Source organism: Sapajus apella, unplaced genomic scaffold (assembly GCF_009761245.1).
Source record: "Sapajus apella isolate SASKATOON/1434 unplaced genomic scaffold, GSC_monkey_1.0 scaffold62, whole genome shotgun sequence".
Taxonomy (NCBI): domain Eukaryota; kingdom Metazoa; phylum Chordata; class Mammalia; order Primates; family Cebidae; genus Sapajus; species Sapajus apella.
In genome coordinates, this window is record NW_022437002.1 from 20,527,918 (window position 1) to 20,545,990 (window position 18,073).

The 18,073-nt window shown below is 44.8% G+C and overlaps 1 protein-coding gene across 3 annotated transcripts in view; it reads right to left on the reverse strand.

Moving 5' to 3' along the window:
* AGBL4 (ATP/GTP binding protein like 4) overlaps window positions 1-18,073 on the reverse strand; it is a 545,910-nt gene that overhangs the window by 161,458 nt on the left and 366,379 nt on the right. For all 3 annotated transcript variants that reach the window (XM_032247529.1, XM_032247527.1, XM_032247528.1), the window contains exon 3: window positions 1,540-1,629. In XM_032247529.1, coding sequence (XP_032103420.1) covers window positions 1,540-1,629 — 90 coding nt within the window. The remainder of the gene's footprint in view (window positions 1-1,539; window positions 1,630-18,073) is intronic.

The following is an 18,073-nucleotide window of genomic DNA, read 5'->3' on the forward strand; positions in this document are numbered from 1 at the left end:
AGGGTCATCAGGGAGCACCTGAGGTCCATTCAATTCCTCTGTGGCTCAGTTCTCATCTGTGAAATGGGACGGTGACGCTGCTCTCTGTCTACTGCCCACAGGGGAGGTAAGCATGGGGGTTTGGGCTCCCAGCGATGAACGTACTGATGGTAAGGCTACCGTCTTTTTACAAAGAGAAAGCAGTTACATCCAATCAGCTGGGGGAAGAGATCTACTGCCAAATTTAGTAACTGACAGATGGCTGCAAGTAAAGGGGTTGGTAGACCCAGTAGGGACCTCAAGAGGTTGCTGCAAGGACAATGCTGGGGAGGAAGAAGGCCAACGTGAGAATGCTGAGGAGTCAGCTATTGTGACTGGAGCCTCAGCCATGCCTCTTACAAGCTTCTTGGCTTTGGGCAAGTCACTGCTTCCCTGAAACTCAGTCTCCTCATCTGAAAAAAAAGAGGAAGGCAATCGTGCCTAACAAAGCACTGTAAGAATACGAACTGGGAAAAATAAAGCCCATATTTATTTGCCTAGTACTTGATAGTTTACAAAGCAGATTACCTGCTTCATCTTCTCAGATTCCCATGGGGAAGGGGGTAACATCTGCTGAGTGCCTGCTGTGTGCCAGGCACAGGACTGGGTGTGCTGTTTACATTCATCTCATGCCAGCTTCATAACAGCCTGCCTGGGTATGTCATTTTACATTTGAGGAAACCAAAGTCGCACTGCTGGAAAGTGGCACAGCCAGTGCTTGACCTCAGGATTATCTTATTTCAGATCCTCAGAGGCTTCCACTGCAGTGTGCCACCTCCCTCGAGTTGTAGAACCTCCACAGGATTTTCACATCTCTTTGACCTCATGACCACTTTGAGATTAAAATGAGATAAATTACTTAACTTCTCTAAACTTCAGCTTGCTCAACAATATACATATATATTACTGACTAGAGCTGACTAATTAAATACAGTATGGATGAAATATTTAATAATAAGTGCAATTATAAAGAGAAACATTTGAGAATAAAAATCATGTCTTATTTGCCTCTGGTTGTCTGATGCCAAGCGTACTTACTCCTGGCAGGTATTTCAAAGTTGTTTAAGTGAATGATTGAATAAATGAGCGAAGAGATAGTTTTCAGTCATTACCTCCCATTTCACAGCTTTTCTGCCAACATACACATTGATCTGGCGCGAGATTTCTTGCTGTTGTAAACCACTGGGACAAGTAACGCTAGGGAGTGTAGATGATTCTGTATGGCCCTTCCTCACCACAGCACGAATAAGATAACTTCATTCAGCCTTCCCTGTTCATTTATCCATCCATCCATCTATCCATTTAATTAATTAATTAATTCACATATACATACATCTGGTCAGTAAACATTTATTGAAATAAAACCTAATGGAGATCAGATACAACATTTTTAAAGAAATGCAGTCAATCTCCATTCAAGATAATGACTCTGCATGTGTCCGCACTGTTCCAGAGATCATCACAGTGTCCCAGGTGGATGTGGGGATAGGCATAGGACACCTATGAGATCCTGCAACTCACCTTGGCACACAAATGAAGAGGGTGTTTCCCCTGGGTGGACTCGTCCTGTGATGAATACCACCTTCTGTTCCGCTCCTTCCCGGAGATTGTCTGTAAGATAAAATGAAAGATGGTTGCTAAGGAAGGCAAGGAAAGCTGAGTCTAGTGGCTGGTGTGTGGCAGGGAACCCCAGAGGGAATGGGCTGGATGCTTTACATTTATTTTTTAACCACTGAGTTAGAATCATTAAGGCCCAGCCACTGCTAATTTAATTATGTTCCTACCCAACATTAAAAGACTACATTCCCTTTCTTTGGTACAGCTGATCATATTATATTAATATGTAGTATCTACAATCATCCAAGAAAGTCATGAGTGAAGTTGAATCTCAAATCCATTACTGTGACTTAGGCAACTTGAGTATCCTTTTTAAGCTTCCATTTTCTAATCTATAAACAAGGATTTTAATAGGGTTGTGATGATTAAACAGGCTTACACATTGCATAGTACACAGTAAACATTCGGTAAATGATGGAGTAGGTAAGGTAGCTATTTGTACATTAGTAATAGTAGCAGCTGCCATTTAATTAGCTCCTTTTTTGTCAGGCACACATATATACACACACACACACATATATATACATATATGTGTGTATATATACACACACATATACATATATATATATAATCCTTACAGCAACGTGCTGTTAATGTGTTTTTTTAACAGAGGCAGAAACCAAGGTTCATGGAGGTTATATAACTTGTTCAAGGTCCCACAGCTAATAAGTGGTGGTAGGAGCTGAGATTAGAGCCCAAGCCCTTGTCTGGCCTTTATTTCCCTCTTATCTTAACTAAAAAATTGGACAAAATATTCAAAACAACTATTTTCAGACATTGAACAAGAGCTAATGTAAGCTAATCAATGGGAGAAGGAAAGTAAAGGAGATATGCCCTATAATTGCCCTGGCTTTCTGCCTGATGATACCTTCCAGACCACAGAGCCGAGAGGGTACCCTGAGCAAAGCAGGGAAGCCTCACGGAGATTCTGGTTCAGCAGGTAGTAGTTGGGAAACTCTGTGAGCTCCAGAAAGAAGGAAGCTCTGCAGAAAAAGAGTTCCAGAAATCTGTACAGGAGTCTTCTTGAGTCTTCGTTGGATTCTAAGATGTATATGCATGGGGTGACTTTCCATGATGTCAGGAAAAAATGACCAGGGAGCTGTGAACTGCACAATTAGGGGTCACACAGGGCTAAGAATCATTTGAATTCCCACAACTAAAGAGGAAGTCCTCACTGATAATTCAAGGAGAATGAGAACTCAGATGGGCAGTGTCTTAGTGATAGGGATAAACTACTCTAGACCACCCACATTCACAAAGCTTAAAAACAAGTCTCAAAAGGATCATACTGAACAAAAGAAACTTAAACGCTTTCTGTACAAAGCCCAAATCTCTTTAAAGCAAGGCAACAAAATCCAGACAATCAAAGCAAGGTACAATTTGCAATATCCAGCATCCAATAAAAAATTATTAGACATGCAGAAAAGTAAGAAAATGTGGCTCCAAATCAGAACCCAAACTCTTTCTCTCTCTACAGAAGTCTAATTTGTATAATAAAGTTGAACTATTATGCAAAGATATTATCAGACAAAAGCAACACCCAAGGGTGGCATTCCCAGAAAGAAATATCTGGAGAAGGATACTCAGCAGTGGGCAGAAGAAGAAAGGCTGGTTGATACAGAACAGAACAATTACCTGAAGAAAATTTAGGAAGGAACATTAAGAGAAGTTGAATTGAAGGATTTTATCAATGTTTGAGGATGATCTGGAGGGAGAGTATAGAAATACTTAACAGGCTTTCTCCTTCTGAAATGCTGGAGATAATGCTATTTTGAACATGGTTCATTATCCCAACAGTTGATGCACCAATGTCAGAGATGAAACAAAAAATATTAACCCTATTAAACCTGGTTCTAAAGGCTTGGGACTTGCTTGGTCCATTGGGTGATCAATAGGGGTGCAGTCACTGCTTCCCCTGAAAGGTAGCAAGAAATATCATGGAACTAAAATATATTCTTGTGAACTCACTCTACTCAGCTCTATGCTAGGCACCTTTGGGAACAAAGAGAGAGAGAGGCTCACCTGCCCTGAAGAAGTGTATTATTTAAAGAGGAATTAGATACCTGAACATTTCCTGGACTGAATATAAGCTCCTCAAGGAAGAAACTGCAACTTCCATGGATGTATCGCTAATGACTTTCCCAGGACCCTGCATGGAGTAGGTGCTCAAGGACTGACTATTGAATTAACAAATAAAAGTACTGTGTAGATGACAGTTTGTAAAGAAATGTAGACTCATATTATGTTATTTAATCTTCATCATGCCTCTGTGAGGTGGACAGTATTAACTACATTTTATAGGTGAGGAAATGAGGCTCACAGAAGGAAGGGACATGCCCAAGGTCATTCAGCTAGCAGTGGTAGAATTAAGTCCCAGCACCCAGACAGTGCCCCTTTCACTACCCTATCTGTTTCATTCTGGATCCACGAATAACAATATAAGATCCCACTCCTGCTGCATTTCCATCTACAATTTACACAGGAGAGTTTGGTTTTATCTTATTGTGATGGAAATTGAGCCACTATCTTAGTATTTATATTGCTTTTTCACTTAAAAAAATCACCAAGCCCTTTTAAAAAACACTGTCTAACACTGACCCCATCTATTGCAGTAGTCCTGACATGATAAATGGCATTAGGGAGGCCCTTGGTGAAGGCTAACTTTATGGATGTCTCCCCTGACCCCATATCAAGTCAATTGCATTCAGCATTTCTGCTGACCACAGGGAAATGCAAAATGGGCATTCTATTTGCACACTAATTTTACTGAGCCCCTGCGTCTTCATAAAATGATAACGTGAGGCTAATAAAAATCAAGCATCTCGGGTGCTAATATAAGCAAATGTTGATGCAGGCAGGTAACAAATTGCTTTGTCATTTAGAAGGCCGTAAAAGAGCATTATAATCATCTTTAGGCAAAATGGATGGGTTGCCTTTGCTTAGCTTTTAGCTTTCATTTGCAAAATCAATTTAAGGTAATGTAGTAGCTCTGAGGTGGTGACTACCCCACCCCTTCCTGTCACCAAATCTCCAGACTCTGTGCAAAGCCAATTAAACATATTCTTGGTGGAAGCAGCAGAGATGAAGAAGAAAGTATGCTTGAACAAAGCCAAGGTAGAACAGAATGCAAACAATGAGAACAGGAACAATTCATAAGAGATGGAAAAACTAAGGAGGTCATGTAGGCTGACATGCTCGAGGGTACAAGGGCTCACTCAAAAAACACTGGGGTACCTACATCCAGCTCCCTAGTTAAACAGCAGGTGTTTGAAGTAACATGTGCTTTGTGTGGCATCCTTAACATGTATGTACACACACACATACACAGACACTTGTTTGTCATTATATCCCTCTATCATCCACTATTTCCTTATTCATCATATAGTTATTTAATATCTATTAGATGGTCAGGACTAGCTATTATTATTATTTTTATTTTATAGAAAACCAAGGCCAAGAGAGTTAAGTAACTTGCCCTAGTTCTTACAGCTAATATGGCAGAGCCAAAGTCCCAAACCAGATAGTCTGACTCCAGAAACTGTGTTCCTAACCTCTGTATTATAATGTCTTCTAGGAATAAGAACAATATCATCCCATTGCAATAGCAATTAATCTATGTAGTACTTATTCTTTGCCAGGCACTTTACATGCATGATCTTATTTAATGCTCACAGCAACTCAATGAAACATCTACTATTCTTAGACCAGACTCTTTTATAGATTAGGAAATTGAGATTCAGAAAGGTTAAATGACTTGCCTAAACTTGCATAAGTAGCAAATGTGGGAGCCAGAATTAAACCTAGGTCTTTATGATTCTCAAATCTGTGCTAACTACTGTGTCTCACTGGCTTTTGGAGATTAAAACCAACCTATAGGGTTTTAAAAAACATATTCACAAATTCTTTGTTCATCTCCTCCCTTCAATAGGTGGAGATGTACTCCTTTCTCCTTCAGTGTGGGCTGGACTTAGAGACTTCCTTCCAACCAATGAAATACTATAGAATTGATGGTGTGACACTTCTGAGATTAAGGTATAAAAAGACTGTGGTTTCCACTGTAAGTGTGATATCTCTTTCTTGAATGGCTCACCCTTGGAATGAAGCCAACTGCCATGTCATAAAGGCACTCAGATAACCTATGGAGAAGCCCACATGGTAAGGTACTAAATTACCCAGACAGCAGCCGTGAGGAACTGAGGTCTGCCAAAGCCATGTGAATGCATTTGGAAGAAGATCCCATAGCGTCAGATGACTATAGCCCTGGCTGACAGCCTACTGCAACTTCATGAGACCTATGCCAGAACCACCCAGCTAATCTGTTCCCTCATTCCTGACCCACAGAAATGGAGACATAATAAATCTTTCCTGTTTCAAGATGCTAAATTCTAGAGTAACTTGTTAGGCAGCAATAGATAATAGACATCTCCCTGAAGATAATTATATTTCTCCTAGTTGCTATGTAGAACTCAAGTAACTTTGCATCTTATCTGTTGATGCTGACTTTCAATGAGGACCAAAGCCATAATCTTGGTGCCAAGATATGGAGAATCTCAATCTATTTAGCCAGTTATTACTGGATCTGTGACTGGTAGAGGTAGACGCCAAGAGGCCTCAAAGAACCCTAGCTGGGTCTCTGAGGACAAAAATCTCCCAGGAGTTCATATTGTTAGTTTTGTTCCCCATCCCTCCCAACAATGACTTGTCATGGGGATTGCGATGTTAATGTGAAGGAAGAAGGGAGTACTGCTGGGATGGGAATGTGGAATGTTGCAATGGGGGAAGAATTCTTTTCTTGTTGTTGTTTTTGACACCTGATCCTTTTTCATTTTCTTGATTTGACTCCTAAAGACATGATAAAGTCAAGAAAATGCCCTACTATGGGTTTCTAAACCAGACAAGTTTCAGTCTTTTCTCCAATACTCCAGGGCCCAAGCAGGCCCACAGTACTCTGAAGCTGGAGAAACAAGACATCCCAGTAGCAACAACAGCATGGTTGGCTGGTATCAGTTGGAGGGCTTGCTCAGGACTGGAACAGCCCTGGCACTGGTCTCCCTGTGCCAGCACCACCCTTTCCAGTCCAGCCTCTGCCTGGATACCAAAATGGTCTTCTAAAATGCAAATAGGAGAATACCCCCTACTTCTGCTTAAAATCCTTCAGCAGCTCTTTATATTGTCTTTACAGCAAGTCCAGCCGCCTTAGCCTAGACCATCCCTATCTCTGGTAGCTGGTGACTGCTTATCTCTCCAGCCCCTTCTATGGGTACCAGCTTCAGTTAACACTCTGTAGTTCCCAAGACACGACATGTTCTCCCACACCTCCAAACTGGGCACATGTTCTTTTCTCTTCCTAGGATGGCAGCCCCCATCTCAGCCGTCTGGCTTACTCCTACTCAGCCTTAAAGACTTGGTTCAGATGCACCTCCTCCAAGAAGGAAAGGAGGAAACTAATGTTCATCCAGGACTTGGACTTGGCCAACCTTGGTGTTAATGTTGCTGTGTTTTATCTGATTTTATCAGCAATGTGAGGATATCACTTGGTTGTTGAGACAGACAATAAAGACAGAATGAATGCTGTGAATTATCGTAAGAACATGGCCATAGTACAGAATTTATTGTGTATAATTTTATGAGAAAATATAGGTTTAGGAGATATCAATAGAGCTTTCCTGGAGGTGATGAGTTTCCTCACACAAGGCAACACTGTCAGGTTTCCTCACACAGGCACCACTGTTGGGATCTGACAGGCAGATCCAGACCCCACAACGGATGAATAAATTCACTCAACACAGAATACAGTGAACAAGCAGGCTAGGGGTGTCCATGGCCTCTCACTCGAAGGAGTTAACAGCTGCTGGCCTCGACATGCTGGCCTCCCTGGACTTTATTCAACACACATTAAATGACAAAGGCTTTGAGTCAACACCATTACAGGGTAAAGATTAATCGCCAGGTTCCGAGGCCTAAAGCAAACACCATTATGGGGTAATATTTCTGGTCGACCTCCTACCGAGAGAGCCATCCAGAATGTTCAACAGTTAGTTTTAGGACCATATGAGTAAGCAAATTATTCATATAAACTCCCCTACATTCCCCTGTTAACTGCCCTATGCTTCAAGCCTCAAGATGAAAGAACTAGCTACCTTTAGCCCATCCTTTCCTGAAGGCATGTAAACTGCCTGGCCTTCCAAGGAGGTTTTATGACTATTCCTTATAACTATCTCTGATATTTTCCTCTTAATATTTTTGCCACCACCCTGACTAAACCACCACGTGGAGGCAGTGGAGAAGCACTGAATACATTTGGATAGAGAGGTGACTTGATGAAATTGCAGACATTCAGGGTCAGCTCAGCCTCATTGACTGGAGGGTGGATCCAACAAGAAGAAAGGGCTAGATAAGGAACACTGGGGAGGACCCTGTTCCCTGTGTTTCTTCTTTACCAAGAGGGGGTCAAATGAAAAGTCTGCTGACTTCCCTGGGTAGATGGACTGGATTTCATAACCAGGTTCCACGGAGTATTGACTGTGAGACTTTGGGCCAACTATTTATCCACTTTGAGCCTCAGTTTCCTCACTTATAAAATAAGAATAATAATCTTTAGCTCACAAGACAAACAATAAGCAAGAGACTTTATATAACTGCCACATGGCCTCACCTATAGTAGCAGGTGCCATGTATTGAATGACAAGCCATGGAATGGGCTTCCTCAGCATCAGCTCCATAGGCATCTTGAGCTGGATAGCTCTTGGTTGTGGGGGTACTGAGCTGTGCATTGTAGGATGCCCAAGAGCATCCCTTTCCTCTACCCACTACATGCCAGTAACACCTCTCCACCCAGTTATGACAATGGAAGACATCTTCAGACGTTACCAAGTGTCCCATGTCTCCTCAGAGGCAAAATAGCCCCCAGTCGAGAACCACTATCCTACAAGAATATTATACTTATTTCCAACTGGCCTTGTCATTAACTCTCCAGGCAAACCTTCAGTTTCCCAGACTTCATCTCTTTTCCCTAACTCCTCCCAAAAGCCTCCCAGATATCTCCAGACTACTGTGTCCTCACCCTCCTCTGAACTCACAGTTCACTGCCCGGACCTCTCATCTGGTCATAAATCATTCGCAGCCTTGGTCAGGCAGGACCAAAAGCCACAACTCAGATCCATTCTGCCTGATGCCCAGCATCTGCTCTGCACTTCTGAGCTTCTGGGCCATCCTGAGAAAATAGTGGTGTTGGCAAAGTTTATTTTCAGTTCCCAACTCCTTAGTATCCTCCACACCCCCATTCCCTCTCAAAGGTTCAGATCTCCCATGGCCTAAAATCTCATATCTAAGTAATAGATTCATCATGCTTTGGGGTTAGGGATCAAATGTTCTGCCCTTGATGAGCAGAAAAAAGAGAACAGGAATTATCATTGAAAAGAGTATGTACATGACAAAGAAATGCTCCTGATAAGAAATGAAGCATTGATTCTGGAATTTCAGATGTCAGGGACAGGAGCCTTTCTGGTATACCTCCGTGTCTTCACAAATGGATGTCTTAATATGTCTTGGACATACTAAACTGCTCTTTTGTCTTTAAAAAGCAGTAAGGATGCCTCTGACTTACAGGAGACTCACAGAGGCCATCAGAACTGCACAGCCTGTGAGGTCACCAAGTAGAACATCTTCACTGTGGAGAAGGTCAGAGGACCAGAAAGGATGAGTGACTTGCCCCTGGCCACACAGCTAGACAGTAGTCAGGCAGACAGCAGCCTCCTCTCACTACACTGGGCTGCCTGGGCCAATGTCCATGCCCCAGGCTGGCACCTGGAAAGTAGTCAGTGGATGCCTGCCAGAGAAGTGAAGAAAAGCTGAAAAGTGATGAGATCCAGGTCTGAGATACAGGAGGCTTGGGCCAGCTGAGGAGTTGTCACCTTGACTGTCCCAGAAACCATGCTGAGTTCTTCTCCCCAGACAGGCTGACCCGTGGGCTCTGGCGGTTTCTAAAGCCCCCTCCTCACCACAGGGCTGGCACCTAGGCCTGGGAGCAGGTAGGCAGCCTTCCAGGGGTAGGCTAATGGCAGGATAGATAAATAGGGGCAGGCTCCCTACTCAGACAGGCTCCCTGCCCCTATCTATCTTGATCCCAGAACCCTACAAACACCTCTAGAAAGGCAGAGCCAGAGCCACCTGCTCAGAATACCTGCTGAAGTTAGGGTCCCTGGGAAACAGACTCAGAGGCTCTGAGATTCCCATACAGGAGCTTCACTGAGATTGCCCTCAGGAAGGCTTGTGAGAGGTACAAATTAAACAGGGTGAGGACAGACTCAACAGGGGCTTTCAACAATTTCATAAGGAGCTCTGGGCCAGGAGGGTCCTTCCTAGTTGTTTGAGGAGGCAAGGGGGCTGGCTCTGTGTCCTGAATTAACGGGATACTGGATATGGCGGGCCTGCAGGGAGGGTGTAACCCCAGTCAAGGCTGGGTACAAGTCCCAAGGAGGAACTCAGTCATATGCTCTCAGCTACCAACACTCCTGGGAACTGAGGACTTTGTCCTGAAGATCTGAGCAGAGCACACAGCATCTGTTACACCAGCCAAAGTTGCTGAGAACAGAGCAGATCAGAGGCCCAAGATCTGAGGTTTCAGACAAGAAGACTGAGGACAATAGACTTTCTTTTTTTTGTTAAATTCAGTTTATATTTTCTCACACTGACCACATGCCAAATTTTGGGCTGATCCCTGAGAAATCATATACTGTCCTTGCCATCCAGGAGCTCCAAGGCCAGTGGAGGAGAAAGATCAAGACTTTTGGTTTATAAATTTGAATTCTAGAATCAGACATAAGGAGTGTTAAATCCAAGTCCTGCCACGTGTACTTCTGTGACTTTGAGCTCTGGGATCTTTCATTTCCTCATCTGCAAAATGAGGATAGTAATAATATCAAACTCATAAGGATCTTGTAAGAATTAAACGAGACAATGCTTCAGGTCCACGCACATGACCTGATGCATAGTAAGTGTTCCAAAGGGTGTACAGACATTGAGAGGTGGGTGACCTGGTCCAAATGCCTCATCTTCCAGATGCAGAAGGTGAGGTCACTAGACAGTAAGCAACAGGAAAGCTACAACTTTGTCCCTTTCACAATTTGTATTCCTAGTGCCTGGCACACACAATGTTCTCACTAAATACTTGTGAAATAGTATCTGTTGCCCTTTGGTTGAATGAGTGTTTCCAGCTAGAATCGAGTGCCCAGGCTTTCCCCAATGTGTGCTCTGCCTTTTGAATCCACCATTGGCAGACTCCAGAAATTCCTCACCAGGTTTAGTTTCAGGCTTATTAGCAAATGCAAATTGAATTACGAAGTGCCCTTTTGCAAGAAGGACAACAAAAACAGTTTCCCTAGGAAAGGAGGGCACGGAGAGGTGAAAGCTGGGATGAAAGTCTAAGACAATACGTTCTAATCAAACTTGATAAATATGTAAATTAGAGCAGCTAAACAGTTGGCTTTGACAAATGACTTCTCCGTAATGGATTTTTCCATGGTGAAAGGCAAGAGTTCAGCCTGCCTGCTAGTCACAATAAGAGCCCTCTCCTGCTTTCCTGGCAATTCAGGCAGATTGGGCAGGCACTGGGATGCCAAGGGGCAGAGAGGGAATGAAGCCTTCTTTTAGTAGATGCCAGTGATTGAGCATCAGCTAGCTGCTAGGCATGGCCTCCATCAGCCTTGCAAGAGACATGAGAATCCCTGTCTCGTGGATGAGGGAGCCGAGGTAAAGGTCAGTAAAGGCCGGATTCACCCGACTCCAAAGCCTGATGTCACCTAAGGGGCCAACATAACCACTTGTCAAGAAACACAAATTCAGTCCCTCCAATGGTTTTATGGTCATCTGAGGGTCTCACCAACCCAGAGCCTTACAGCTTTGATTCCCGTCCCAGAACCTGGCACAGTGGAGGCGTTCAGGAAAGATCTGTTCCTTAACTTGCTTTGCAGCTCCAGTGGGCCCCTTCCCTATGCCCTCTCTCAACCTGTTTTCCAACCTTAAAATGAGCCATTGGAGTCATGCCAGCTGGAGGCCCAGACATCATGGGGTAGAAATGGTCAGATCGCGGATTCACTGGAAATACATGACAACTGTCATTTTAAGCCACTAAATTTGGGAGCGGAGGAGGTTGTTATGTATCAATAACTAAGAATAATCGGTATGAAATTGGTGATGATTCCAATGGGTTACAGTACAACAGTCAGGTGAGAGGTGGCTGAGGAGGAACCATTTTGAACAGTTACTGTATGCCAGGCACTTTATACACATCAGGATCCAAGTCTCACCAGGCCTTGTGAGAATTGTATTGTGAGGCTCAGTACTTTGCCCCGGAGCTGCTAGGCTAGCAAAATTCTGAGCTGGAATTTGAACCTCCTCTATCTCAGGAGACTAGTCTTTCTTTTGACACTCCCAAGGGGAAAAGTTGATTTAGTATAGCTCCTCAGCTATACTAAAAAGATGTTATTCTGTGTGTATTTATATGCAGGCAAGCGCACACATCTGCATCTGACTCAAACTCCTACAAAAATACCTGAGGTTTTGTACAAAGTTATTTGAGTTGAGGTGCAAACAGAAATTCAAGTTGAATGGTTTGCAGCCTTGGAAAGACATTATTAATACAATTTCCCCAAGCAGAGAACCAATATATATGAGCACTGCAAGTGCTTCAGGAAAAGTTTCCTTGTAGGCCTGGGAGTAATGTGATCCTGACCCTGAGTGGAAGATCTGTCTTGCCCAATGCTGGAGGAATTTAGATTTGAAGAGTGTTCTTTCTTTCCTATTGAGATCTTCATTGGGTTGTATAAAAATACCACTTTCAATCTCAAATCCCCACCGGCATTTTTATATAAGCACCAAAAATGCTACTGGGCTTTGGAGATTTCATTTAATGAAGGAAAAGTATTTCTATTAAAGAGTGTAATTTTTTTCTCTCTCTCAACACGGCATCTTCAGAGGAGACAGAGAAGCTGAATTGTTCTGGGCTAAGAAAACAAACCAACCCATACCTTGCGCATGAGTTTGTTAAACAGACTATGGAATGGCAACAGACCATGGAATGGCAACAGACCAGGAGGGCAAGGAAGGGTCATCCTGAGGGAGAAACAAGAGTAATGATACTGACCCACTCACACATGCCCCAGACTTCACAGTTCCTGAAGCATTCAGGTGCTCAGCAGGGAGATCATTTCTGTTGCCACCTCCCAAGCTCAACGATGCCCCCAGTGGATGTTGTCTGAACAACTGCAGGAGCCTCCCGCTGCTTCCTTCCTCCCCTAAAACCCGTTTTCAGGCCGACCCATCTTGCTCCCCTGCACCAGTCCTGCAGCGGCTTCCCCATACACTAGAAGCTAACCCAGGCGGCGCTCCGTAGCCCGCTTGCCCCTGCCCACCTCCCACACTCACCTTGGACTGTTCTCTCACCTGCTCATCACACCTCCTCACACCTGTCTAGTTTCCTCACATCCCTTCCTCACATTCCTGTCCAAAAGACTCTCCTGGATACTCAGAGCTGGCTCTTTGAGAACATTAGCTCCATGGCAGTAGGAACTTCGTCTTGTTAATGGCTGTGGGTCCCGGCCATACATTCATGTTGACCACGAGTCTACCAAGTTAATAAAATACAGCTATCAGTTATTGAGTGATGTCTCCTGGGGAGAACGAGGACCAGAGGATTAAGACTCGAGAAGTGGCTGGGATCAGCAAACTGTCCAAGGTCATATAGCTGGCAAATGAAGAGAGCAGAGTAGCCCCCACGTCTGGTTAATATTAAGCTGGTGTTCCTTCTCCATCACCCCAAGCCTTTGTTCACTCACAGAGAGGCCACAGAATGCCATAGGTGGGCTGGGGGTGTTGGGACGGGTGTCGGGCCGGGTGAGTATGACCTTAGATATGGCCGTGCCTGATTTAGAATTCTGGCTTTGCCACTTCCTAGCTGTGTTGTCTGGGGAAAGTCACTCAACCTGTGAGTGTCTCCTTATCTGTAAAATGGGAATAATAATATTCATCTTTCTGGGTGGCTGTGAAGACTAAACGAATTAAAATCACAGTGCTTGTCACATGGTAAATCCTCAATTAACTGTTGCTATTATTAAGTCATTCAACATATGTTTCTTGAGCTCACCCAGGAAGCCTTCTTCACCCCCAGGCAGTGAGTCACTCTCTGCTCTGTTCCTTCCCAGACCCTTCTGCTATTATGGCAATTGCCCAGCAGTATAATAGTAATTTGTTTCTCTTTCTGTCCCGCCTTTCCCCTCTGGTGACTCGAGCTTTTGAGGGGCAGAAGCCCTGTCTTGTTCATCTCTTCCTGGCGTTCATTTTCTTTGTCTCAGACAGAGAAGGGCATTTTGACATAGTTGTTTTGATGTAACCGTTTTGAAATTGCTGCATCTAAATGTAAAATTGCTTTTGAAAATTACTAGGTACTGTGCGGAACAGACCCCCCCACACCCGTCATATGTTGGATCTTCAGTGTCCTTCACTCCCACCAATTCCTTACTGTCCCTTCCATCCTCATCCCCATCCTTGACACAGAGCCCACCCTGGGCCCAGTCTCTTCCCTCTCTCCACTCCCTAGGCCCCCCTTGACAGAAGTGGAGATTAAGGATGGGAGAAGTTCTAGGATGAGAGGAACTAGCCTGAAATGCCTCCGTGGCACATTATTTGGTGTTGCTTTTTTTAAGAAGCTGAAAGTGTGATGGTTTATTTTCTCAGCTGTGTCAAAATGTCCTCATATCAAACTAGGTGAGTCAGAGCAGCCTCATCAATGTGGCTGAAACAAAAGGACGATGTGAAAAAGATATGAAATCTGTTTGGGAAGCCACCTGGCATACAACAGTCCTCAATAATGGATTTTAAAACATACAGCATTGTAAGTGGATTAATAAACAATCAGCTACACTTAACACCAACTCTCCTGTACCAATTACTTTTTGTTTCAGTGAGGATGGTTCTACCACCATAAAAATCAGAGCAGCTGAAGATGCTTTCTGATATCACTCAGCAGCCACAGAACAGTGACAGTTAGGGCTGAGTATAGTCTAATTCATCTCCCTATTTTACAACCAAGACTCCCAGAGAGAAAGTGATTTGACCAAGTTCCTACAGTGAGCTGGATTTTTACATGTTAGAAACATGTGATCAATTCTTAGATAACTTCTCCACCCTGTGCCCTAAATTCTAGGCCACACCGTCACCAGTGAATGGAGTCTTTCTTGAATAAAATAAATCGTAAAAATGTAATTCACAAGAATATGTTTCCACAGGGGTATTTTTATAGAATGGTATTATGGTATTATGTGCTCCTCAAAAAAAAAAAAAAGAAACCCTAGGATAAATCTGGATTCTTGATAAAATTCTACCTCAGGTTATACCTGGAGTATTGGGAAGCAGAGCCGGACAGATCTGGGTTTCAAGTTGCATGGCCTAGGTAAGTTGCTCAGCCATGGTTTCATGAGAGGCTAGGTACGAAAAGATGTATCAATCATGATGTTTCACCAAGGTAGCTTTCAGTATTGCGGATTTCAGAAACCTTTAGTCCTACCTTCCAGCTTCTGGCAGACCCTTTCATTTAGGAAGCTTTAGGGGGGTCAGAAGGTACTGGCAGGCGCAATTGTGAGCTGAGAGCTGGAGAGATGAATTAGCATAATGGTTACAAACAGGGACTCAGGCACAAGCGCAGTGACTGCACCACTCTCTGAGTATGTGACCCCAGGCAAGTTACTTCGCTTCTCTGTGCTTCACTCTTCTTGTCAGTAGAATGTGGATCATAGCAGACTGTCTCACAGGAATGCCCTCAGGAGTAAATGAGGTCGTATTTGTAAAGCACATAGAACACTGCCTGTCACATAGGAAATCTTATATAAATGTTTACTGACTAATAGAAATACCCGATTAAGAACACCCACTGAGGTGCTCTGTGTCTGCAGAGGGCAATGCTCATCTTGGGCCCTCCCTCGTGAAAGCCCATCCTCCCGCAGAAGCAGTCTCCTGTGGACAGTTACTTCACACCTTTCCCTAGGCATGTGAGGCTAATACATTGGCAAGAAACAAGTATTATTTTCTGTTTCTTAACCCTGGCTGCTTGTTAGAACCACTCAGGAGCTTTGTAAATATACTGATGCACAGAACACCCCACTGACTGTGCCCACCAAGATTCTAGCTTAATGTTCCAGGGAAGAACTCAGGGAAACTGTTCTTCTAATTTGCATTGTGGCTGCAAACTGTGCAGGCACAACGAGAAGAGAACCTGTGGTCTAGTGTGAGCTCGGCCCAGGCTCTCTTCTCTGGGTCTCGGTTTCATCATCTGTCGTAAGAAGGGGCAGAGCAAGGTGGTCTCTCAGCCCCCTCCAGTTCTAAAACACTTAAGAGGATCAGAAGCCCCAGGAAGTGGCTGGTTGGCTCTGATTGCACCACATGGGTCTGAACACCTAGGCAATGGTGTGGGGTGAGGTGAGTAGACAGGAAAACATGCCTACATCAAGCAAATACTTTTTTGCAGACACAGTCTCTTCCTTGGAACAGGACAGGAAGTACCAAGATAATAGACATGCAGCATCTCCAGGGAACTCGCAATGCTTCTGGCAAACAGATTGAATTTGTAAGAAAATGTAAGACACGTGCATGAAGAAAAGGAGAAAGGCATTTTTCAAAGGATGAAGGAAGAGGGTTAACATATTCGCCGCCACAGAAAAGAAGGGGCCCAAATGCATGCGTGCCAGGGTACAGATCCAGACTCCTGGGGAGGGTAGGAGAAGAGAAAGGAAGGGAAATCATGGTGGCTGAGCACCTGCTCTGTGCCAGGCGCCAGGGGGCGCATTACATATATAAGCTCATTGGATCCTGCCAGCCTTGTAGAAGGGCTGGCGCTCTGATCGCTGTCCTGCAGGCAGGTTAGAGAGCTGTGCCACTGGCCCCAGTCCCCACGATGAGCAGCTGCGACGTCAGTCTGACTCCAAAACCCTGTGCTCTTCCCTAACAGCTTGATGCCTCACTTATCCAGAGCTTTCTGTCCTTGTAACGTCACACACCCAGATCACAGCAAAGAGCCATAAGGAAGCAGAAAGACCCCGAGAACAGTGCAAGCCACACACACATGCCCACATTCAAGGTCCTGTCAAGCCTCAGGAGAGGCCTCCCAACTTGTTGGGGATACCAGCGTGATGGGGAGATACCTCCCAATTTCTGGAAAGAAGGGGCGAAGCTCACTGTTAGAGAGCTGGTCCACAGAGGGATGCAGGATGGAAACTGGTAGGCCACCAGGACACTGGGGCCCTCCCAGGACACCGTTGCTCACTGCCTGACACAGCAAACACCTCATCGAGCGAATGCACGTGTCGGTTAGCTGTGCTGCCGACGTGCCTCCGGAGCTCTGACGGGGCAATGACAAGTCCAGCCTGTCGTTCAGGGACAGGCTTAGACAGCGCGAGGATGGTCAGGCCTGATCAGCACAGCCAGCACCACAGGGGGGTGGCGCACAGCTGGTGGCCACAGCCAGGGGACCTGCCCTCACCCATCCGCTGCCCCATCTCTGCACTCCCCAGTTGCCTGTGGATGCCACTCAGTTTCCCCTCAGCTCTCGCTTTAAGGGGAGGGCGAGGGCTCACGCTCAGAACCAGACTGGCTCCACAGCACGCCCTCTTCACTTCAGGGACTGAAGGGAAAACAATACCTGTCAGAAAAGTCCCAGTCCCTTCCACTCACACACATCTTGAGAATTTCCCCGGAATCCATGACCTCTCTTTGCTCAAGGTCAGAGCCCTGACCACAGCCCACTGTGGCCTGAGCTGACCTGGGCCACACTGGGATCTCTTAGCTGTCTTCCTCCACACCTGCCCTCTTTGGGCACATAGTAGGTACCTCATGTGTGAATGCCGAAGTGGGTGGAGAAGCCCAGCGTGCTCACTTTAAAGCCATGCTTTCGAATAGCAAGTGACTAGCTCTTGCTTTTTAATGGTGCCAATGTGGCGATAATAAGGTGGTAAGTGTCTATTTGTCTTCCCATCTTCTAGCAAGGCCATTCTCTAATTCCCGAGATCCCCACGGTGTCCTTTCAAAGCCCTTCTCTTTAATGCCAAGTGGAGGAGTTCCAGACAGCAATTTGCATTTTCAATTCTAGAAATCATTAATATTTTAAAACTGCCAGCACCATGGTTTATTAACACACATTTCCTACCTGCTACTGTTAAAGGGAAACTTTCTATCTGAGAAAATTTGAACACGGGGTGATTTACCAACTTTGGTTCAGATTCTGCTCTCAACCCCTGCTCTTGAGACCACACAGCCTAGTGTGGGAGACGGATACACAGGTGGACAGTGAGAATTCTGAGTGCTCACTGGGTTGGTTGAGGGAAGCATAGGAAACTGGGGAACCCAGAGGGAACGCCCTGGCTCAGCCTGAAGGGTGGGGGCAGGGCTCTTA